Genomic DNA, 24,259 nt, shown 5'->3' with positions numbered 1-24,259 from the left:
TGTATGGATTTTCTTTTTCAGCATCATAAATGTGATGACAGAACTTCAGAATTCCCTGCCATCTAACAACACAGCTCAGCCCATCATATCAATGCTAATAAAAGTCACAGAAATCCTTCTGAGCTCAAATGAAGGCAACCTGACAAACGACTGGATTATTAACCAACAACTGACAATGGCACTTGCCGGAATCTTCCAGGGGAATGTTAGTTCTGTAAATCTCACAACAGCCGGTGTAGATCTTAACCAACTTTTGCAAGCCATTGCCCCCCTACTCTCAACGGAGGAAAAAGTCATAATTTCTGTCGCTGAACAGGTGTCTCAGACAATAACCTATGCTCTACAGGTAGCTAGCACTGATGGTGGTCTCCAAAGTGAAAACTTCACAGAAACCATCATCAGTGCTGTGAGAGTGGTTCTGGACAGGATTTCTAATGAGACCGGAGCTCTACCTCAGGATGTGGTTGACAATATTCTTGGTGCTCTTAATGGTTCACTTCAGATGATCCTGAACCCCAATATTAACTACAATCAAGCTAACAACCTTACACAGGAGATTATCCAGATGCTAGAGGGATCTATTCATGCCCTTTTGCCAGAAGAGGCAGTTGAAGTGTTGGTTCCCATCACAAGTGGCATTCTAACTTATTTGAAGACCATCTCAGAACCTGGTGGACCTGACAAATGGAATGAAGTGTAAGTGCAGACAATATATTTCTTCCAAATCATTCTGGCTCTCTCTGTCTTTCATTATGTGTAATGGTATACTCACGCTAGGCGATCTGAACCAGGCTGGTGCATGTTTGACCCCCAAAGTCTGGTTCGTTTGCCTAGTGTGATCGCTAACTGTGCCGGAGCACGTAACAGCTACTACTCTTGTGTGCCTACGCTATCGTCATCATTACGACAACAAACATCTTCTTTTACTACTTGGATAGTACACTTTTCAATAAGTTTGAGTATATTTATGTTTATAACTGGTCTGTTTCTCACCTTATTGATGAGCATGAATTGTAGTTTGTGAGTAAAGCTGCAAATTCCTCCAATGTCAGCTGCCTCTGTAATAATCTTCTGATATGTGCAGTACAATCAAGTGAAAATTGCTCTGCTGCATAAGTGATAAATCTATTCTCAAAATGCAAATTCTGTCATGATTTACTCAACCACATGTCATTCCAAACCTGTAAGACCTGCTTACTTCTGTAGAATCTTTTGATAAGGTAACCAAAATCCAGTTGGGTGAATTCAGTACAATGGCATTATATTGTGACTCACTTTTTAACAGTAAAATTGTAGCGGGCACCATTGTTCTTCTGTGCCCGTTGCACTTCACAGTAGGGCTGCATCCAAAATCGCATACTCTGATTAAGTACTTCTTTTGAATAAGTAATTACCTTGTGACTGCTAAAAAGTATGTTCTGTATTTGTGAATGTTTTTACCATTTCATGAATTGTGTTTTGTTGCCTTTTCAGTTTCATTTCTGGTAAAAGGCAAATAAATAGCATATACTTAAATAGCCTATAATATAAATAGTCTATAATAATTTAATTTTAAATACTGGTTTGTTGTGGAAATTGGATCACTGTTAATAAATGCAACAAATTTCTTATGAAAAAGTCATGAGAAACTTGACAGTGTTCTTTTTCTTTTTCAGAGTTATAAATGTCTTGAAAGAACTTCAGGTTTCCTGGCAATCAAACAACACTGCTCAGCCCATCATATCTATGTTGCTAAACCTCATGGAATTTGTTGTGAGCTCAAATGGAGGCAACTTGACACAGGACTGGATTATTAACCAACAATTAACAATGGCACTTGCCGGAATATTCCAGGGAAATGTCAGCACTGTAGATCTTGTAACAACTGGGATGGATCTTAATCAGCTTTTGGAAGCACTGGCCCCCTTGCTCTCTCCTGAGGACAGATCCTTCCTCTCTGTCACTGAACAAGTGTCTCAGACACTAACCTACGCTCTACAGGTGGCCAGCACTGATGGTGGTCTCCAAAGTGAAAACTTCACAGAAGCCATCATCAGTGCTGTGAGAGTGGTTCTGGACAGTATGTCTAATGAAACTGGAGCTCTACCTCAGGATGTGGTTGACAATATTCTTGGTGCTTTTAATGGTTCACTTCAGCTGATCCTGAACCCTAACATGGACTACAGTAAAGCTAACAACCTTACACAGGAAACTCTCCAGATGGCAGAAGGAGTGATTCATGCCCTTTTTCCAGCAGAGGTGGTTGAGGTGTTGGTTCCTATGAAAAACAGCATTTTAGCCTATTTGCAGACCATCTCTCAACCTTCTGGACCTGACAAATGGAATGAAGTGTAAGTGTAGATTATATTAATGCCAAAGTATTGTGTCTGTGTCTCTCTTTCGCTCTTGCGTTCTTTAAATATGTATATAGCAGTGATTCTTAGCCTTTGCATCTCCAAGGCTCCCTACTAGCTACAAATTGAATGAAGTGTAATTGTAGAGAATATATCATTAGAAGGGAGATCTATAAATATATAGTAGATCCATCCATCTATTCATGTATACACCACCATTCAAAAGTTTTGGTAAACAAATTAAAACTTTTATTCAGCAAGGATGGATTAAATTGATCAAAAGTGACAGTAAAGACATTTCTGTTTCAAATAAATGCTGTTCTTTTGACTTTCTATTCATCAAAGGAACCTGAAAAAATTTATCATTGTTTCCACAAATATATTAAGCAGCACAATTGTTTTCAACATTGCTAATAATAAGAAATGTGTCTTGAGCAGTGCATCAGCATATTAGAATAATTTCTGAAGCATCATGTGACACTGAAGACAGGATTAATGAAAATGTAACTCTACCATCACAGGAATAAATTACATTTTAAAATATATTATATATATATATATATATATATATATATATATATATATATATATATATATATATATTTCATATATATATGCTCATCTTCGTGAGCATAAGACTTCTTTTAAAAACATTAAAATATCATACTGACCCCAAACTTTTGAATGGTAGAGGATATGCAGTACATGTATTTGTGTATGCATGTGTCATGAAAGTTAGTGATGTTTCTTTTTCATTTTCAGCATTGTAAATGTGATGAGAGAGCTTCAGAATTCCCTGCCATCTAACAACACAGCTCAGCCCATCATATCTGTGATTCTTAAGGTCACAGAATATGTTCTAAACTCAAATGAAGGCAAGTTTACTGTGTGGTGTTTGATGGATTTCATTGGATGATTATTAGTGTGGGGCTGTGGGCATCATTCTTTTTTATTCAGTCAAGTTGTTATAGATATATGTACCATATATTATTCGCAGGATATACAAACATGTGGGACAACTTAGGAAACTTCAGTCTTGACAGCCTAAATGAAATAACGGAACAGGTAAATTGCTTTTATTTCTCGAAGGCCCGTTATTGACAACTCCGTCGCAGATCTTTTGACATCAAAATATCACCATATTGTGATGTTGATTTATTGCATAAATAAAAACACACAAACATAAATGTCATTTTATATTTGTATCAAACTTTTAACTTGATTTGTGGTGCCACAGCTTGCCATCTTCCTTGGCTCTGTGTCACCGTTTGTGAATGAGTCCGCCCAGACTTTTACAGAATCTGTAGCCGTTCTGGTCCAGATCCTCTCCGGGAGTGCTGACCAGCTGACCTTTGACAAGTAAGGCTTGCATCCCACTTTTTGATTTTTAGTACAAAGCTTAATTTACAATATGAAGAGAGTCAATGTGCCCATAGATTCTCTGACAACATTGAACATTTAACATTGTTAAACAACAGGTTGGAGGAGATGCTGGCTGCTCTGTTTTCAAACTTCAGAGATACTCCTATGTGGGGTTCATTGCCGTCTATTGTGTCCACGATTCAAGGATCCATTGTCAACAGTACTCACAACATGCAGGCACAAACAGGTGAGAAAAGCAGTTGAATACATCTAAAAAAAAGAGTTGCAGGGTCCGTGTTTACGAACAGATTCTTCCTTATCTGAACTGTATGCATCTAAAATGCAAGTGCTTTCTTTTCCACAGAGCTCTTCCATGCTCTCCAGCAGCCATTGTCCAGCCTTTTGTCAGACATTTTCCATGTTATGAACACCAGCAATTTTACTGCTCAATCTTTTGTTGGTGGATTGCCACAGGCCATTGGGTTGACTGTAGAAGCTGCTCTACAGGTTAGAACAACATTTCTATCTAATGATGTGTTGGACTGTTAAGACACTTGTACAGAGGTTTCAGAGACTTGCTGAATGTAAAGAATGCAGGGTTGTCAGCATACAATAGAGGGTTGGTGAACTGGAATTTCTATTTAATCCCACTGAAGCTTGGCAAGGAGTGATTGGCCTTCTCGTTTATGACACATACTGCATCAATAACAAAGTCATGTGCATGATACTGTATTCTCAGTTTAATACAATGTGTTTGTTGCAGGTCCAGCTTAAAACAGCCCTTAGCGACAGTAGAAAGAAAGAATGGCATTATATAAGCATGACAAGTGTAAAATCAAAATGGAGAGTTCTATCTACGATCAGTTGTTATACAGTGGTTCCCCTTAAGGTGACGTCCCACTAGCCAATTCAAATGACACGATTTTGATCTTGAACATTTTGGCTAAGACAACATTTTGTGAGTACTCTATTAGGTGCCTGATTAGAAGTGAGAGAAATGGCTCCCTATCATGCCAACTGAAACCACAAAGAGAGGGAATTTGAAAGGTTGGCTTAAAGCTAACAGATTAAGATCTCTTTTTATTAGTAAGAACACAATATCACAGTAATGTTCTATGTTTTTGATCAGGTGTTGAGGAGATAAGATCTTTCATAACCCATGTCATTATTTGTTAATTAGCTTGTTGTGCGTTTTTAAACAGCTATAGGCACTATTAAGTACATTTTTAGAAATGAATAAAACATCCTTAGCCCAAAAGGCCAACTCAATGTGCCAAGAAGTGTATTAATCACAGATAAACAGCTAGCCTACATTAGATGCTGCTTTTCGTCCCTAGAGAGAATTTGGTTTCCTTTCACAATAGATGCTCAAATCCTGGCAGGAGTCATATATCCCTACTTTCCTGCTACTCGTTCAGTGAATGCTTTGTCTATTAGAGTATCAATGATCACATCACTTGAATTCATAAGGCATAAAACAAGATCATGGAGGGGTCCCCCTCCCCTTCCCTTGGGCCCAATGTATTTATGAATTATGGTCAACACATTTTGCCATCCTGACAAACTGAGAAAATGTGTTTATGTATGTATGTATGTATTTATTTATTTATTTATCTGGTATATTTTTAATTTTGTTAAAAATGTGACAAGTGCCTGAAGAATGAGATAGAAGAAAAGAATACTATGAAACTTATCTTAATAAGATTTAATTTATTTTATCTGACTGAGTTCTTCTGTGCTCTAAATCACTGACAAATCTTTTGATAGTTTGGCAATCTCCATTCAGTTTTTGCAAAATATTAGTTTTCATGCCTTTTGCAAGACATTGCACCATTTCATGTTGTTCATCTTCATAAAGATCTTTCTTCCTCCCCATATTGCATGAGAACTTTGACTTGCTTAGTAATGTGGAACAACCTCTTTAAGTAGGGTTTCCATTACCTAAGAAGATCTGGAAAACTACTTAACAAACCTGTCTCAGATTGATACCAGTTATCCAAAAAGATTTAAGGAATAAAACAAACAAATACTTTCTTTGAAAAATTAAAATCTGAATGTTTATTGTACTGAAATCCTACTAATGTATCACTTGCATTATTTATATATATATATATATATATATAAATAATGCAAGTGATACATTAGTAGGATTTCAGTACAATAAACATTCAGATTTTAATTTTTCAAAGAAAGTATTTTTTATATATATATATATATATATATATATATATATATATATATATATATATATATATATATATATATATATATATATATATATATATATATATATATATATATATATAGTTTTTGAATGGTAAGATTTTATAATGTTTTTAAAAGAAGTCTCTTCTGCTCACCAAAGCTTTATTTATTTGATCCAAAATACAGATTAAAAAAAGAAATATTGTGAAATATTTTTTACAATTTAAAATAACTGTTTTCTATTTGAATATATTTTAAAATACATTTTATTCCTGTGTTGGCAAAGCTGAATTTTCAGCATCATAACGCCAGTCTTCAGTGTCACATGATCCTTCAGAAATCACTCTAATATGCTGATTTGCTGCTCAAAAAACATTTATTAATATTATCAATGTTGAAATTTTTTTCAGGATTATTTAATGAATAGAAAGTAAAAAAAAAACAGCATTTATCTGAAATAGAAAGCTTTTGTAACATTATCACTACCGTTCAAAGGTTTGGGGTCAATAAGAGTTTTTTTTTTTTTTTTTTTTTTTTTTTTTTTAAAGAAATTAATACTTTTATTCAGCAAGGATGCATTAAATTGATCAAAAGTGACAGTATAGACATTTATAATGTTGCAAAAGTTCTATTCATCAAATAATCCTAAAAAAAAAAAAAAAATGGTACACAACTGTTTTCAACATTGATAATGTTAATAAATGTTTCTTGAGCAGTAAATCAGCATTAGAATGCAAAAGATGCTGAAAAATCAGCTTTTCCAACACAGAAATAAATTGTATTGTAAAATATATTCAAATAGAAAACAGTTGTTTTAAATTGTAAAAATATTTCACAATATTACTGTTTTTGCTGTATTTTGGATCAAATAAATGAAGCCTTGGTGAGCAGAAGAGACTTCTTTTAAAAACATAAAAAAATCTTTTCAATTCAATTAAAAAAATTCAATTCAATTCAGTGTATATATATATATATATATATATATATATATATATATATATATATATATATATATATATATATATATATATATTGTTGTGCTGTCTCTGTGAACATTTTGTCAGTATTAAATACAAAATTGCAATCTCACTATTACACCACAGTGTGTTTGCCTTCTCTGATAATTATTTTATTTCCAATGCTCAACCCTCAGGCTGGTTTGGGGGGTCAGAGCCTGAATTGCAGCTACGTGCAGCAGATATGGCAGGATGTCAAAGCTGTGTCTGGAATAAGTGAAGACCATGTCACTTTGTGGTGTAACATCAGCCTGCTGCCAGTCATAGCATCCTTCAATAAGCCAGGAGTTGCAATTCCAGCCCTCAACATGACCGTAAGACAAGTTACAGTTTTATGAACAATTTACAGTTTTTCTTTTAGTAGTTTGGTAATAGCAGTTATTTTTGATTGCTCTTAAATGCAGCTGTCATATGTCACCACTAGATGGTGGTGTGCACTAAGGACAGATTAAGACTATGTCCCTCTATGTTACTAAACAGGGAATGGAGATGAACCCTCTATGGATAAACGTCACTGCAGGAATGATGGCTGGGTCACTGGAGACCTTCTATGGGGCGATCCTGAACAATACCTTTGCTAGCATTCACCTAACAGAAGTCCTGTTGTATTACACATCAATGCTATCCAACCTCTCAGTGTCAGAAATAACAAACCAGACTGACTGGAATGCCCAGCTCTTCCAGATGCAGCTGTACCAAAGGTATGAATGCACTGGAGTTATTTTTACTGGAACATATATTCTCACCGCGATACATGACCTGAGTCATATTAAATGACAGAAAACAAATGGCAGTCTTATAACAGAGAAAGATCTTTTACAAAGATACACACTCTGTGCTTCAGTGTGTATTGAGCTTTTCACCATTATTTTTCAAACTGTATAGCTTGAATAAATCACAGACAACAAAAGCATGCAGCAATTCCACACGCACTCATACACCCATTATACCTCGACATTATCATGAGCCCGATTGTATTACACAAATACCTCCTCAAATTTGCAGAGAGATTTGCAGTTATTACCCATAAGGACCAAGGGTTGGAATCATGCAAACAAACTAAGTAAGAGTAATTAAATTTGCATTAAGGTTGATTTATTCAGTTCGACTCCTTTGCTTCCAAACAGGTTTGAGCAGATAAAGTAGTTTCTATTATTTTGCTATCTCTATCTCCCTGCTCTTAAATTGATTCTGCTTTATGTGCTCATCTCTGTAATAAACTGACTACTGATAGGAATCAAATTATGCATTTGTGCATATCTGGGCAAATCAGTCACTTAAGACTGCAGGAACATTTATGCACCCAGTGTAGATCATTAAACATGATAGAAATCGTCTCTATTATAACTATACAGTTCTATTAATATAATGTGAGTGCCCACTGAAATGGAGAGCAAAATCGAGATTAATTCTAAACTGTTTTGCAGCATTTAAATATAAATAATCTAATTTAAAAATTGTAGACATTTTATGTTTGTATGGCTGATTTATAAAGATCGATTTAAATATCTTGGACTGGAGTTCATAATCTCTTGCATATATGCACAACAGTACATTATCTAATCTAGCTAGTGAATGGATTCTTAAAGAGCCATTTTTATTTGTAACTCTTTTTTTTTTTTTTTTTGTGAACGTTCAATACTAATTTCTCTCTCATCAGCCTCTCCACAGTACAAATGGCTCTGGAGCAAATTAAGACAGAAGCTCCCTGGATGACGCCATACATCGAGGCAATTGGAAAAACCATTGAGGTCATCCTACAGAATGGCAATCTCTTCCAGAACTCAACTGCAAGCCCTCTGATCGTCATGCAGGCTTTGGAGATCACACTCACCGGAATGAATTTCACAGAGGAAATTATTAATTATATCCTGAGTGGAGACATATTTATGAACCCCAATGGAAGCATGGTTGACAATATAATAAAAGAGGTGATCCAGCAAATCATTGGAACGGGATTGTTGGTAGAGTGGCCCACGCTTTATGGAGTAATGCAGCAAGTTCTGTATTTGGAAGATACAAGTGGCACCCTATGGAAATCTGTTGAGTTTTTCAACTGGCTGTACACTACTGAAGAAACCGGACTAAATTTTGTCTTGGAGATCCTGCGCAAGTTGTACGAGATAATAAGGGATGCCCTAACCAACATGCCAGCTCCACTGTCGTGCTGGTCGGACACTTTTATCGACCTTGCTGGGAATGTTTTGTACCTGCTCAAACAGATCAAGCTAACCAGTGACCTCTTCGCCCCTGTGGAACAATATCTAAGCCCACTTAAAATGCAAATTGCTCATGGACAGAACCTACAAGGTCTTGTGTCCAACACAAGAAACACCAGAAATGTCGCACGTGAAGTACAGAGGGAGCCGGTGGATGACTTCCTTGACCTTCTTGACATTAACTACCAAGCCTTGCTTGAAGTTCTCTCCATTCCACCAACCTCGACTGAAATTTTCGAGACTATCCATGTTTTCTTTGCAAATCCAGACTTGGGTGTCATCCTGAAGGGTCTTTCGAAGGAAATGGCTGGAAACACGAGTCAGGAGGAAACCATTGACACAGCTCTGAACGTGCTATCTTACTTGACTCTCCCTAGTAATGGACAACAGTTCCTAGAGATATTCATGGACATCGCTAGTGAAGGATGGAGTTTGCAGGACACTGATAAAGTAGAGAAGCTGGCACAAAGCCTAGGAAGAATGATTGATGTGGCCATGGCGCTATCTGACCAGCCACCACTGAACATCGCGCAAAGAATCGAGCACATGGCCCAACAACTTCAAGCTTCGGTATCGAGCATCGTCTCACAGGAAGGAAATGGCACTGACACCGCAATCCAGTTCCTCACGACGCTCAACAGCATCCTTAACGAGAACTTTGAGGAGATCAAGGACATCAGCCCCCAGGTTACTGGCATTCTACAAAACATAATTGGCTCATTTTCCAGTCCAGGGTCGCAGATGAGCATAGCATCCTATTTTGCAGCCGTGGATCAAACTGCTGAAGCCTTTGCTTCACTCCTCTCTGGAGAGGTAGCAGTGTATTTCAACATATCTGGACAAATGCTCCAAGCCTTTGCATTGCTCGAGGCATATCCCGGAGACATAGAAAAAGTCACAATGTTCACCAGCATGATTTCTAACTCCCTAAACCATGTCCTTGCCTTCTCAAATATCACAACTCTTCCAAATGGACAATCCATTCAAGAGGTCACCCATTCCCTCATTCTTAGCAGTGCTACGGCCACCCACATCCTATTCAACCTCTCCATGTCAAACTACAGCCTGAGCAGTGATGCTGAGAGGGAAATGCTTTTGACCCAGACGTTCAATCAGATGGTTGTCATTCTCCCCAAGGAAACACACTTGTACCTCTTTGCTATCAAATCGGCTCTTTTCACTGCACTCTCAAAAGTATCCAGCACTGCAGACATCACATCCCATTTCCCAGAAATCTCTCAGTCGGTTACACAGTCTCTCCTTAACTCTCTAAACATTACTTATGATTCGACATCCACGCATATGACTCCAGATGGCCTTGTTTACATCTTGATGACCGTGTCTAATCAAGTGTCCATGAGTCTCTACGAGGGCCTTATGTTATCCGGTTCCCCTATCCAAATCTTACAAGTTGTGAACACTTTAAGTGAGGTTGCATCTTCCATATACTCGATAATGCCTGTTGAGGGACAGCAGTACATCAATATCACGCTCAAACTCATGGAGACAATGTATTTTGTTCTTAATGACACCAGCGCCTTTGGGGATGTCAATGAAGCTGTATCTCAAGTTGTCAATTCTGTCAACAACCTTCTGGCCATGGTGCCCGACATGAACACAGACTCTTTCAGCAGCATTATAGGTGACCTGGAGCACACCCTGAAGACAATCTTAATGATCATCCAAGCAGGCCAAAGCCCTCTCACCAAAGCAGCTGATATTACCCAGCAGCTGCTGCATACCATCCAAAATCTCATGTCGCTGGGCAATAGTAGCAGTGTGGAGTCTGAACTCGCCAAAATAGTGCTGGGGGCTTCTAGCATGAATATTGGCCATCTGCTGGGGATGAATGACACTAACTGGACCAGCAAGTGAGTTTCTTTGAGGTTCTGCTCTCAAGGCTGGTTCCTGGTTATGAGCTCATAACAAGGCCCAGTTTTTCATTTCTTTTTTCTTGTTCATTGCAAGGCTATTGCTTTGCTCTCATATTTTCAGCCACCATGGCATTTACCCTGTATAATTGAAAAAGAACTAGGGCTGCCCTTGACTAGTAGTTGTTTATTCAAGAGATTAGTTGACTAACCGTCTGAACATTTTAATAATTTACTGGTAATCTAGTGTTTTGTGTGTTTTCGGCTGCAGAGATGGTCGATGATGTTGACTCGTCATCTCCATAGTAGCGGACACGCCTATGTGCACGTTTCATACGGATTACATAGCCAAATCTGAGAATTTTCATTTTTAGATTTGAATCGGTTCATTTCAGTCTTTCCATAGATATATTTCTCATGTATGTGAGGCAAGTATATGCTGAGTTTCGGTTCATTTTTGTGACGTGCTCAAGTTCACTTGAGACTGAGATGACAGAAGGCGCATCCTGTTTGTTTATTATTTTACAAAAGCACATTGTGTTATTGTGAGTTTACAGCAATAAAAGCAAACCTTTTACAGTTTCGAATGTTGGATTATTCTTATCTGTATGACCAAAAATGACAGAGTATTTTAAGTTAGTGATCGCGCCGGCGCTGCCATGTCATGCAGTAAGTGCGCTCTCTACACAAGGACTTGGATATGCGGAAAATAATAGCGCACATTTATCTAGGTTAACATTAAGAGCGAGCGGACTTGTAAAGTTGCTACTACTTACATGTTTCAAGTGATAAAGCCATATATGAGGTCGATGAATGATAGACGATGGTTGGATTTCCTGCCGTTAATGATCAGTCACAGACTGCGTGATTTCGCCACTTCCTGTGGAGTTTTTTTTTCTATGACTAACTGACTAATACCAATTTTGGTCGACTAAGCCTCTTCTCATCGACTAATTGTTAGTCGACTATTAGGGGGCAGCCCTAGAAAGAACACTTTCTTGAGGTCATGAATATAAATGATCATAATCCATAGCATAGTGCCTTATGATTCATTTAACCCAGCAAATAGATATTGTTAGTTAATGAAACTTTTCTATGTTTACATAGGCTGCCTGTGCTGCTGACAAACCTTGCTAATAGCCTTCCAGATGACCTGCAGTATTCTTCTCTTATTAAGTCCATCATGGCGAGTCTGGCCAACGAATCCCAAGGTACATAAATCATCTTGCAAGATCTACTGACATCTAACACTGTTTGTTCAGGGGTTTTATTTCCACAATCTTATATGCTGACTAGATATCCACAGTTGCATATAGCGCATATAAGTATTTTGCATTCAGCCGTGTGAATACATAATTATTTTTCTGCATAATTTACATTTGTTTAGCTCAAGAACAAGATGTATGTGCACAATAAATGTTGCAGACTCCAGATTCTACCACTGAATAAATTACTCTTAGTAATCTCCATAGACATTAAACAATGTATGCTGCTTTATGTTTATGTCATTGCAAAACTTTTTTGGTTTTCATAGCAATGCAGTAAACGGCAGGTTTGAAGTCAGCTTTCTGCAATATTCAGCCAGGAGGCATGTGGCCAGAGAAAGGCTTTTACAGTGCCTGTGCTCTTTAAAATGGCAAATATTTTTTTCTTATCAGCCCAGCTGCTTTAAATGTACTTATTCTTGCGTCATTCCAAAAAATCTTTCTATAAAACACAAATGGATGGAAGACATTTTTAACCGTAAATGTTCTGAGAATATATCTTAAAATAATACGTTTACCCCGTTGGTAAGTTGTTTTTGTTTTAGGCATAAATCTAACAAAACAGAGACATTTGTGCTTTAAACAAGAAAGCAATTTAACAATGAGGTAAGAAAAATAAACCTAATTGAGATATATGCTCTGAAAACATGTCTCAAGTATTAATTTCACTTCTGAAATAAGTTTATCTTGTTTTACAGATGTTTAGATATTTTTACCAGAAAACGAGACAAAATTAGATCACTAGATCTCAGTGCAAGTACATAATTTTCTTTTCTGGATCCTTTAAGAGTTAACTTTAAAATATATCATCATGCTGTACTTCAGTGCACCATTTTCCCCCCTCTGGAGATCCACAGTTTTTCTCTCGTTTTCTTTATCTGCAGCACTCCCTCATTTTCATTGATAAGTTGCTCTTTAAGCCTCTCAGTTTGCGTTATATTTTCTTTAATAAAGCTGATGTCTTCTTGAGCATTTAATTTCCCTCATAAGTGTCTGATCTTTTATATCACTTGAGGTGTTGTACAAGTAAAAGCTATCAGATCTAAATCAGCACACAGCACCATAAAGCTTTTCAATGTCTCTTTTCTAAGGGGGGTTTCTTTGCTAGATCATTTGCTGCTTGCTGCACTGTGAGGTTGGCCTGAAAGTGGAGTTAGGTGCAAGTAATGATGCCTGTAGGGAATTCAAGTTACTTTAGCTTTACAAAAGCTTGATTCTTTGTTTTCTCTCTTCCATTTCTCTTGCCTCTCTGCAGAAAATCTGCATCTTCTACAGCAAGTGCTAAACACTGCCTTTGAATTTGGCTCAGGCAGCTGGGCAAATGAGAGTTCAGGCCTGATACTGGACCACCTGTTAACTCAGGTAAGATTTGTGATGGTTTAGATTTTTAGATTTAGATTTTAGTCCATTTAACTCATATGCTATATTTCAAGTATTCTGAAGACGTACATATAGATTTATGTCATTATACAGTAGCACATGAGTGGATTTCTGCGTAGTGCTGGTTTAACTGTAACTTTCTTTCTTGATAATGTAGGTGTGTGCTCTGGAAAACATGGCCTCTGTGCAGCTGATCAGCCAGGTTCTGCCACTAGGCCCTAGACTGCTGTGTGACACCGTTGTTCCTGCAATCCAGGCCTTACATGTGCTCTCATCCAGCCTGGTGAACCAAAGCACCGACATCTATGATCTGATTTTCCAGACATTTGTTGGAGACCCTAGCACTTACAACACTGAAGTGGACTGGTACTGCATTCTATAATGACTTTCAACCTTTTTGTCGTAGCTTGTATTATGCATGTTACCAGTGTTGGAACTAATATTTTTAGTAGAGTGAAATCAGTTCATTTCTTTTCAAAACAATGAAGCCTTTCCAGCAACAAGCTACTTTGTCAACAATTTGCACTACATTTGTTATTAGTGTCACATTCTCTAGCATGCACAGCTTAAAGGGTTAGTTCACCCAAAAATGAAAATTCTGTCATTAATTACTCACCCTCATGTCGTTCCACACCCGTAAGACCTTCGTTCATCTTCGGAACTTAAATTAAGTCAGTGAGGCCTGCATTGCCAGCAAGACAATTAACACTTTCAATGCCCAGAAAGCTACATATTTAAAACAGTTCATGTGACTACAGTGGTTCAACCAACACGATTAAACTCACTTGCCTAAAATGTCCACTTTTTCATATGAAGCATTTGCAAGTCTGATTTATTTTAGTGAATCAGTTTGTTCAGACCCAAAATTCCAATGAATAGGTTAAATTCACCTGTTTCACCAATTCATCAGATGTTTACACATCTTCTTTTTTTAATAAAAAACAAAACAAAACATAATTAAATAAAAAACTTGCACTGTTTTCCATTTACAATAATAGTATTCTATTTGTCAATAATAATATTAATATAATAATGTTAAAAAACTATATTTTCTATTTTTATATAATTATTTATATAATACACTTTACAACATTTTGAACAGTTTGTCTACAGGAGTAATGCTCATGGTTTTAATCTCTCCCTCTCTTTTTAAAGGACCTCAACTCTCTCTCAAATTGTGGGCTTCAACGTCTCCACTCTGAAAACTCTTAATATCAATATTACATCTCCAGGTGTGTACCGCTGTCGCTTCCAGCAAAAGAACTGCAGAAACACCAGTGTTCCTTAGCTATCAGAGGGTGGTTCAATCAGTCTTTTTCAACTTTGCCATGCATGCATGTCAGCTCTCTCACTTGTCTTTTGTCTTGCATTTTGACAGCTGAAGTGAAAGTTTCAGAGCTGCTTAAAAATACAACACAGTTTGTTCAGGATGTCGAGCGGTATACCAACTTTCCCCCTGTTGCTCTTCAGGCTCTGCTAGATTACCCTCTACCCAACAGCAACATGCAGGTACGTCACAACTCATGCATACATCTGAGGGGCTCAAAAGAGGTGTCCAAAAATCACACAACAAAAAATAAAAAAAAATGAAATCACACTTTATTCTGAGAAAGCTCCCCCTGCAGAGTCTTGGTTTCTCCCAAGGATTTTTTCGCCATCCTCTTCATTGTACCTAAACATCTTTGACCGTTTTCATTGCCATTTTTGCCTTTGACTTTCTCATGGAGGGATGTAGGGCTTTATTCTTGATAAAGCTGCTTTTGAGCAATACCCTTTAGTAAAACCAATGTGTGGATAAATAAAGAAATGAAATTGAAAATCTTAACAATTTGTTTGAAATTCTTTGAAATAGTTGTGTCCTAACCAAAAGCTAAAATTAGAAAAATAAATATGAAAAAAAAAACATATAAAAATTTATATATTGGTAGATTCTTTTAGTAGAACACTACTGTTAATTGACCTTTCGCCGGGAGTTTGATTGACAAGCGATCTAACCAATCAGAACGCCGCATCCGCCATTTTGTCCGACAAAGCAGCCAGTAGTTAAAAGATTAACCTCGGTGGAGTTAAACTTGAAAAATGGTGTGTATTGACGTCTTTCCGCGTTTGAAACAACATTCATTCTCATGTTCATGGACTAATAGGAAGAGATGATCGGTTTTTACGAGCGGTTGAGCTGAGGATCTACAGCAATCTGTCACGACCATGGTCACGACACATTAAAGAGGAACAAAACGGTTTTTATTGTTTGAATTTCTTTAATAACTACACGGTTTGAAAGCTGGGACTTTGTTTAATATCATAAGTAACCTGCTCTGTCTTGTCTGTCGATGTGTGGTCAGTATCCTCTTTGTTCAGCGATGTATTTTTCACTGCGTGTGGAGTGACAGCGCCACGGCTTGTCGGACAAAGCAACAGTAACTAAGGGGGGCGGGGCTCGGCGAAAGGCTAATAGACCAATTTGGTGTTTGCAAACAGCGATGACGTTTTTTTATGGGCGGAGCCTACCTGGTTGCAGAAAATGACAGTTGAGCAGTAGCAGTCTATGGAATCCACGAAATAAAAGAATAAAATTTCGAGTTTATATCTCACAATTCTGACTTTTATTTCTCGCAAACCTGAGTTTATATCTCACATTTCTTACAAAGAAAAACAGAATTGTGAGAGATGCTCGTTATCCTGTAACTCGTTATACTCGTTTTCTGAATTGCAATTTATCCCGCAATTCTGACTTTTTTCCCCTCAGAATTGTGAAATAAACTCACAATTGCGAGTTATAATGGCCGAACTGGGAGTCATAAACACGCAAATGCAAGAAAAAAAGTCAGAATTGTGAAATAAAATTTTTTTATAGACTATGTTTAAAAGTTATCTATGTAAAATGTTATAGGTTTAAATATTATTTCATGCTGTAACTGCTATGTATGTATGTCCTCTGAACTGCATATGTGAATATTGTAATAATATGTAGACTTACTGTCTACATCAAATTCCTGCTTTAATAGTAGACTAATCCTTGCAGGTGTCATCAGTGCAGTCTGCGAAACGTCTCCATTTAGCTTCAAAGGACGTTTTCAACGATGGTTTTCTTTAAAAATGAAGACTATATTTTTTTGCATTCTGATTCCAACATCCAGAGGCACAACAAAACGTTTTTCTCTTATTCTGTGGATTTTGCACATTTTCCTCCAATTGCTACCGCTATTTTTCTGCAACCACTATGCGCGCGCAGCTGCAAGTGACGTAATTGTGACGTCTGCTCTAAAGAGGTCTATTGGCAAAGCATGTAGGGTTATTGCAAACAATCTTTAAAATAACCAAATATCAGCTAATATATCGGCCTATCACTAGTGTGAAGTCTTGTAGAGTACCAAATGATTGCAATGGTCTCTTTTTGTCCTCTTTCCTCAGATCTTGACATGGTTGACAAACCTACAACAGTGCTCAGACCCCTCGTCTTTGCAGCTGGACCCTATGGGCCAGGTGATCTTCAGTGCCTTCTGTGAACTGTCAGATGATTGGTACAGCATCACGGTTCTCTTTCTTCGTCATGTGGACACAAAGGCTGCTTTGTTCAGGGTAAAGAATGTATTGTATATACTGTACATCCAGTGAAATACAAAGGCTGCCTCTGTATTTTAGTTAATTCAATTCAACTGTTTTGCATATGATTACTATGAAACTAAATAATAATAGTTGCTTTTTTCTTATACATTCATTATTATGAATTATTCTTATTTACTTTACTAGATTAAGGCTGGGTCAGCCTGACCTTGCTGTTAGCTGGTCAACATTTTGCTATACCGTTCATTTATAATGAAAAGCTCTTTATTATAAATAATAATACACCCAATGGTGCTGCCTGTCATAACCCTGTGACATTTTGTTGCAGCTGATGTTGTCCAAAGAAATTCAGGATTTGGTGGCAATCATGCTAGAGATGGCCAAGTTTTTGACGGGCATAATGCAGAAACTGGTACCTGCCATTAACAGACTGCAGGAATACCTGACAAACATAGGAGAACTAAACCTGGTGGCCAATCAAGAGTTCCACAGTGTAAGTTCTCCCAATTTTAATTTTAATTTTATTTAATTTTTTTTTTTTTTTTTTAATGTGTCTTTGTATTCTCTTTCCCACAGCTGGTGAGGGGAAAGCGGTCCACCATGTCTAGCAAGGCCACCTTTAACACCATCTCCCGTGCCTTGTGCAAAAACGGCATTCTGACGCTTTTCGCCCTGGCGAATGTTCCTATCGTTACCGAGACTGATCCTTCCGTCCAGGTGGACCACAAGAGAGAAGAGCTCATTGAGAAGTTTAAAATCCCACACGATGCTAGTATGAACGCATAATCTAAGCACACAGCTAAATGTGCAATAAAGCATTATGATAATGACCTGTCAAGAATCTGCTTACAGCATATTGAGTGCAGATTGATGAAGTGCTGTGGTCAGGCTTAATTAATATACTGCTTATGTCTTGGTCTCCAGGTCCCTTCTGTATGAACCTCTATTTGGATATGGTGAACACTACAGGCGGTGCGGTGGCCTGGGCCTTCCTCAAGCCCATGCTGTTAGGACAGGTCCTCTACTCGCCAGACACACCACTGACGAGAGAGATCATGACAAAGGTGCTGCTTTAAAACTGAATCTTCCAATATAATAAAATACATTAATGATAATTGACAGATTTTTTTGCATGCATGTAAAAAGCAAAAACACGTGAGATCGAATACCATTTTAAATGCGTTTTATGCTCTCAAGTTAGAATTTTCTGATTGTCTCCACTGAAAAGTGTGATAAAATATCACGCTAACATGACAGCAACCGGGGAGAAGTATGCTCAAAGAAGCGTTGATCATGATGTTGAAACACAGTAAATGACCCTTTCTGTTGGTAATTGTATTTATAGCAATGCATAGCGTCATCTATCCTCCATAGTTTTGTTGCTAGGATATGTCTTTGATGAGAATCAGATACCTACAAAGGAAGGTACATAGGCATATCCCACTTCTGATTTGGGATGGACTGCAGCATAAATCCTGCATTTTTACACAAGGTCATCTGACCTTCATCTAAACAGTCATGTCGGATTCTCCTCTTAAGATATAGACCAAGTCTGGTCACAAAGATAAAATATTGTTTTCTTTTAAGATCTTGTGTTTGACTGTAACAAAACATTTTTTTTTCTTTCCTGCAGTCAAATTCTTCACTGCACCAGTTTGGTGATCTAAAGCTTTATGCATCTGAGTGGATAGAGTCATCTTCCTATGTGATGCAGTCTGCTAACATTCTGACAAAAACCTTGCCAATACTTCAGGTATACTACGAGTCAAGAAGAAAATCAAATAAACACTTTTTATTTTATTTATTTATTATTCTCCTCCATAACTGTTTTATTAAACAACTCTTCACAGAATTCTCTGCGCAATCCCTTCGTCCAGAACTTCATTCAGACTCAGACTGGTATTGATGTTGCACAAATGAGCTCAACTCTCAACCAATTCTGTAAGTTCTCAAGAGTTTGATATATGCAATGCTTGCATCATGGTGATGCATCATTACTATTACAAAAAGTTTTTAATTATTATGAGATAAGTCAATATAACAACGGTGTTTCTGTAAGGTTATAATGAGAAGTTATAATAATGAGGTGTTTTTTAATAAATAATTTAAGATATTAACCAATAATTATAAGAAAGTTTCTCATTATTATGACGAGAACAAATTTTTTGAGTAGTATTGTGTGTGTGTGTGAGTGTGTGTGTGTGTGTGTGTGTGTGTATATATATATATATATATATATATATATATATATATATATATATATATATATATATATATATATATATATATATATATATATATATATATATATATATATATAGTACAGTCCAAAAGTTTGGAACCACTAAGATTTTTAATGTTTTTAAAAGAAGTTTCGTCTGCTCACCAAGGCTACATTTATTTAATTAAAAATACAGTAAAAAACAGTAATATTGTGAAATATTATTACAATTTAAAATAACTGTGTACTATTTAAATATATTAAAAGTAATTTATTCCTGTGATGCAAAGCTGAATTTTCAGCATCGTTACTCCAGTCTTCAGTGTCACATGATCCTTCAGAAATCATTCTAATATGTGATTGCTGCTCAATAAACACTTATGTTATTTTCAATGTTGAAAACAGTTGTGTACTTTTTTTTTCAGGATTCTTGATGAATAGAAAGTTCAAAAGAACAGCATTTATCTGAAATACAAAGCTTCTGTACATTATACACTACCGTTCAAAGTTTGGGGTCAGAGAAGAAAAGAAATTAAAGAAATGAATACTTTTATTACAAGGATGCATTAAATCAATCAAAAGTGGCGTAAAGACTTTATAATGTTACAAAAGATTAGATTTCAGATAAACACTGTTCTTTTGAACTTTCTATTCATCAAATAATCCTGAAAAAAAATATTGTACACATTAAATGTTTCTTGAGCAGCAGATCAGCATATTAGAATGATTTCTGAAGGATCATGTGACACTGAAGACTGGAGTAACGATGCTGAAAATTCAGCTTTGCCATCACAGGAATAAATTACTTTGTGAAATATATTCAAATAGAAAACAGTTATTTTAAAGTGTAAAAATATTTCACAATATTACTGTTTTTTACTGTATTTTTAATTAAATAAATGTAGCCTTGGTGAGCAGATGAAACTTCTTTTAAAAACATTAAAAATCTTAGTGGTTCCAAACTTTTGGACTGAAATGTATATATATACACACACACACACACACACACACACACAATAGATTTTGTTTTCTGTCAATTCTCCCTTGTAAACTCAAAGACCCTGGAGTTTGTCTATAAACCGTAAGCTGTGAAGAAACCATTCACGCATCAATTAAAGGGATAGTTCACCTAAAAATGAACTATACTAAAAAGGAAAGAAATTAATACAGGTTTAGAACAACTTGAGGGTGAGTAAATGATTACAGAATTTCCATTTTTGGATGAACTATCCCTTTAAATCTTTAAATTTCAGACTACCATTTTTAAATGCTGAAATCATGACTCCCTGAGAAATAATTGCTTTCCGAATAGGGCTTAAGTCTGTGAGAGACAAATTTTCCAAACCTCCTCAGGGAAAACTAGCCCCGTCTGAATAGTGTTTTACAGTCGAGCACTTGACAACTCATGACAACAGCCAGAGAAGCATTACTTGCGTCTTTTCCTAAATCTGCAGTGGCTTGAACAGTTTTTCTAACTCTATTTTCAGCAAACATGACAGTCCTGTTAGAGAAAAACAAGTTTATCATGCAGCAGATCACCACCCTCTCTATGCTGATGATGAACCTCTCCTCCTGTGTCAACTTCGACCGCTACCGAGCCTTCAACTCCACCGATGAACTCGACAAACAGGCGGAGAAACTGGCTCAAAACCGTGAGCTCTATGCCAGTGAGTACACACACACACACACACACACACACACACACACACACACACACACACACACACACACACACACACACACACACACACACACACACACACACACACACACACACACACACACACACACACACACATATATATACACACTCTCATCAGGAGATTCCTCTTCAACTGACTACTCCACTCATGCATTTGGTGATACTCCCAGTTGAGGACACAACAGACACTGAAGAGTCATCGGGCTGTAAAGCCTGTAATTCAATGCAATTCGATTCAATTCCATTGAGATATAGATTTTCGCTGTTATCGAGGAGCAGCAGGCCTCTGAGGTTACTATGACAACAGATCACTCGCATGCTGAACTTCCCTTTTATACTCACGAGTTCTGCTCATCTTCACAGGCATCATTTTCAAACTTCCCAAGGAGAACTCCAGCAGCCTGCCCCCGAACATCGACTACACCATCCGCATGAACATCGAGAATGTCATGCGCACCGACCGTTCACGAAATCCCTTCTGGGTGAAAGACGCCTTCATCTCAGCAACAAAGACCCAGAGGTACAGCCGAGGCTTTGTGTTCCTGCAGGAGAGCATCGAGAGAGCCATCATCGAAATGCAGACGGGTAAAGCCGTGGATGGGCCTGCGGTCCAGATGCAGGCGTTCCCTTATCCCTGCTACTACAAGGATGAGTAAGTGTCTCACAAGCACAAACCCCACATACACACTGAGCGTCTCATATAAGGGCTGAGATGCTAACTTGAGATGTGGCATCTGTACAAATAATCAACAGCTTTACACCAACACTGAACACCTGCGTCATTTTTTTTATTCGAAAAAAACTCTAGTAAGACAAATATCCTCTTGTATTTCATAGAAATGCTAGATTTTCATTTGCTACATTAAACTGTAGTGCTTGCAAGGCAGCAAAACAATTGTGTTGGTTTTAGGTAAGCTTAGGTTTGGCTTTGGTTCTGTGTAGATGAAGTGCTTGATCAGAGCTGTTGTCCTGGCACTGTGTTTTCTGTTGGCCAGGCATGAGAATCAATATAAATAACATTATTTTTGCAATGCAAAGGTGGCTTTAGATTGTTAAACAGATGCTGTTGTTGTTTTTGTTTATTAAAACTAGTAAGAATCATTTTCATGAATTGAAATAAAGGTGAAATAAAATGAAGTAGAAAAATCGTTGAAGCACTCAAATTACTAATACTAAAATATAAATTAAAGCTAAATAGAAGTACTTAAACAAAAAAAAACAAAAAAACAATGACAATTACTAAAACTAAAAATTACTAAAACTTAAAGTAGAATGAAAACTAAAAAATATAAAAATAAAAGCTAATTCAAATGTTAATAAATACTGTAATAGTAGCGCTGTACGATTATTCGTTAAAAGGTCGCGATCTTGATTAAACACCCACCTGACCTTATTCCTAAATGACAACGATTCGGCTATGTCTGATTAAACCTTTGACAAAATTATACCAATTTTTGACAAATATTTGACAAAAACATTCAAATCTGCGTTGGCGCTGCCGCTGACCCAGAGAGAGCAGTTAATGTATAGGTACACGAAGCAGCAAAATGTCTTTTCATCCCCACAGAATCATTATTTCTGTGTTACAATAATTCAAATGATCACAGAAGTACTGGGATAAAAGTTTATATTTCAGATATAAACACTGATGTCTATGGTAGCGATCAAAATAGAGCATATCCTCTTTTGAAAGTAAACTGGCGCTTCAGATAACGATTGTATCATTACATTGTTACGCCAGTAGATGGCGACTGTTAAAAATTGTTTTTGTCATTGCATTATTCATTCAAGAATTAGTTCAAAAATGCTGATTCATCCAGTAATGAAACACGTGAAGTATTTATGAGTCATTGAATCATTCATTCAAGAGATTTGTTCAAAAATGCTGATTCAAACAGTAATGAAAAAAGTGAATTATTTATGAGTGAGTCATCGAATTGTTCATTCAAACCATTATTTTTAAATAATTAATTTTAATTAATTCTCAATTAATATATTATAACAAATAGATGGATGCACTATTTTTCCTAACCAGACGCAACCGTAACAAACCGCAACCTCCACCTGCTAATCTCAAATCTTTCTTCCTCCCAGCTATCTCAACAGCATCGCTTTTGCCTTCCCAATGGCACTCATGATTTCCTGGGTGCTGTTTGTCGCCAACTTTGTGAAGAAACTCGTCCACGAGAGAGAACTACGACTTCACGAGGTTTGGAACCAAACATATTTTTCCTTAGTCTGTGCCCACAAGCTTTCCAATAGGTCACTAAACTCTTTTCACTCATCCCACAGTACATGAAAATGATGGGGGTGAATCCCATCAGCCACTTCTTTGCCTGGTTAATAGAGAGTGCTGTGTTCTTGCTTGTGACTGTCATCATCCTCACCATCATTTTGAAAGCTGGCGGCATCCTTCCTCGCAGCGATGGCTTTGTGCTCTTCCTCTACCTTTGTGACTACGGCTTCAGCGTCCTTGCAATCAGCTTCCTGGTCAGCTCCTTCTTTGATAAGACCAACATCGCCGGGCTGAGTGGCAGCCTTATCTATGTCATCTGCTTCTTCCCGTTCATCGTGCTGATCCACTTGGAGGACAATCTTTCCTTCTCTGTGAAGAGCGCTCTGGTCTGTACTGCATTTAAATTGGTTTGCAATTTAACATCACTGCACAGTCACATTTTGAGATATGTAAAAGGGCTTTCAATCTTCACACATTAACGCGCACGAGATTAATTATATAAAATTAATGCAGAGTTTTTCAGGCATTCAGTTTGACATTATAAATTGCATTCTGTTCTTTCTGATTTCTAAAACACCATTCTATCATGGTTGGGGACCTTTTTGCATTTTTATATTTTTATATATTTACACATTATTTAGTATGATTGTTAGGTCACTTTCCTCATGATTTCAGGTTTTACTGTCATTTTGGGGACCAAATACACTCACAACCACACGCACACAACCACCCAAACACACCCACACACACACACACACACACACATACAGATAATTTATTTATAAATCAAAGCCAGACGGGACATTTAACAAAAGTCATTTGCATTCTTTGTATGGTGAAATTTAATTATCATAGCAGCTCCACAAGTGAAATATCACCCACAAA

At 37.0% G+C, this 24,259-nt stretch overlaps 1 protein-coding gene across 2 annotated transcripts in view; it reads left to right on the top strand.

Moving 5' to 3' along the window:
- The window catches only part of abca12 (ATP-binding cassette, sub-family A (ABC1), member 12), a 72,887-nt gene that overhangs the window by 1,220 nt on the left and 47,408 nt on the right, over window positions 1-24,259 (top strand). The window contains exons 3-27 of one of the 2 annotated variants that reach the window (XM_048194345.1): window positions 22-696; window positions 1,656-2,330; window positions 3,096-3,208; window positions 3,331-3,398; window positions 3,571-3,692; window positions 3,812-3,942; window positions 4,060-4,202; window positions 7,054-7,230; window positions 7,397-7,617; window positions 8,577-11,006; window positions 12,114-12,217; window positions 13,527-13,633; window positions 13,809-14,017; window positions 14,807-14,883; window positions 15,030-15,160; window positions 17,063-17,230; window positions 17,544-17,708; window positions 17,792-17,987; window positions 18,140-18,279; window positions 18,849-18,968; window positions 19,066-19,156; window positions 20,924-21,103; window positions 21,502-21,790; window positions 23,233-23,347; window positions 23,431-23,760. In XM_048194345.1, coding sequence (XP_048050302.1) covers window positions 22-696; window positions 1,656-2,330; window positions 3,096-3,208; window positions 3,331-3,398; window positions 3,571-3,692; window positions 3,812-3,942; window positions 4,060-4,202; window positions 7,054-7,230; window positions 7,397-7,617; window positions 8,577-11,006; window positions 12,114-12,217; window positions 13,527-13,633; window positions 13,809-14,017; window positions 14,807-14,883; window positions 15,030-15,160; window positions 17,063-17,230; window positions 17,544-17,708; window positions 17,792-17,987; window positions 18,140-18,279; window positions 18,849-18,968; window positions 19,066-19,156; window positions 20,924-21,103; window positions 21,502-21,790; window positions 23,233-23,347; window positions 23,431-23,760 — 7,177 coding nt within the window. The remainder of the gene's footprint in view (window positions 1-21; window positions 697-1,655; window positions 2,331-3,095; window positions 3,209-3,330; window positions 3,399-3,570; window positions 3,693-3,811; window positions 3,943-4,059; window positions 4,203-7,053; window positions 7,231-7,396; window positions 7,618-8,576; window positions 11,007-12,113; window positions 12,218-13,526; window positions 13,634-13,808; window positions 14,018-14,806; window positions 14,884-15,029; window positions 15,161-17,062; window positions 17,231-17,543; window positions 17,709-17,791; window positions 17,988-18,139; window positions 18,280-18,848; window positions 18,969-19,065; window positions 19,157-20,923; window positions 21,104-21,501; window positions 21,791-23,232; window positions 23,348-23,430; window positions 23,761-24,259) is intronic. The other variant, XM_048194346.1, reaches the window with a different exon arrangement.

This window comes from Megalobrama amblycephala, linkage group LG6 (genome assembly GCF_018812025.1).
Source record: "Megalobrama amblycephala isolate DHTTF-2021 linkage group LG6, ASM1881202v1, whole genome shotgun sequence".
Lineage (NCBI taxonomy): Eukaryota > Metazoa > Chordata > Actinopteri > Cypriniformes > Xenocyprididae > Megalobrama > Megalobrama amblycephala.
This window is presented reverse-complemented; position numbering and strand designations above follow the sequence as displayed.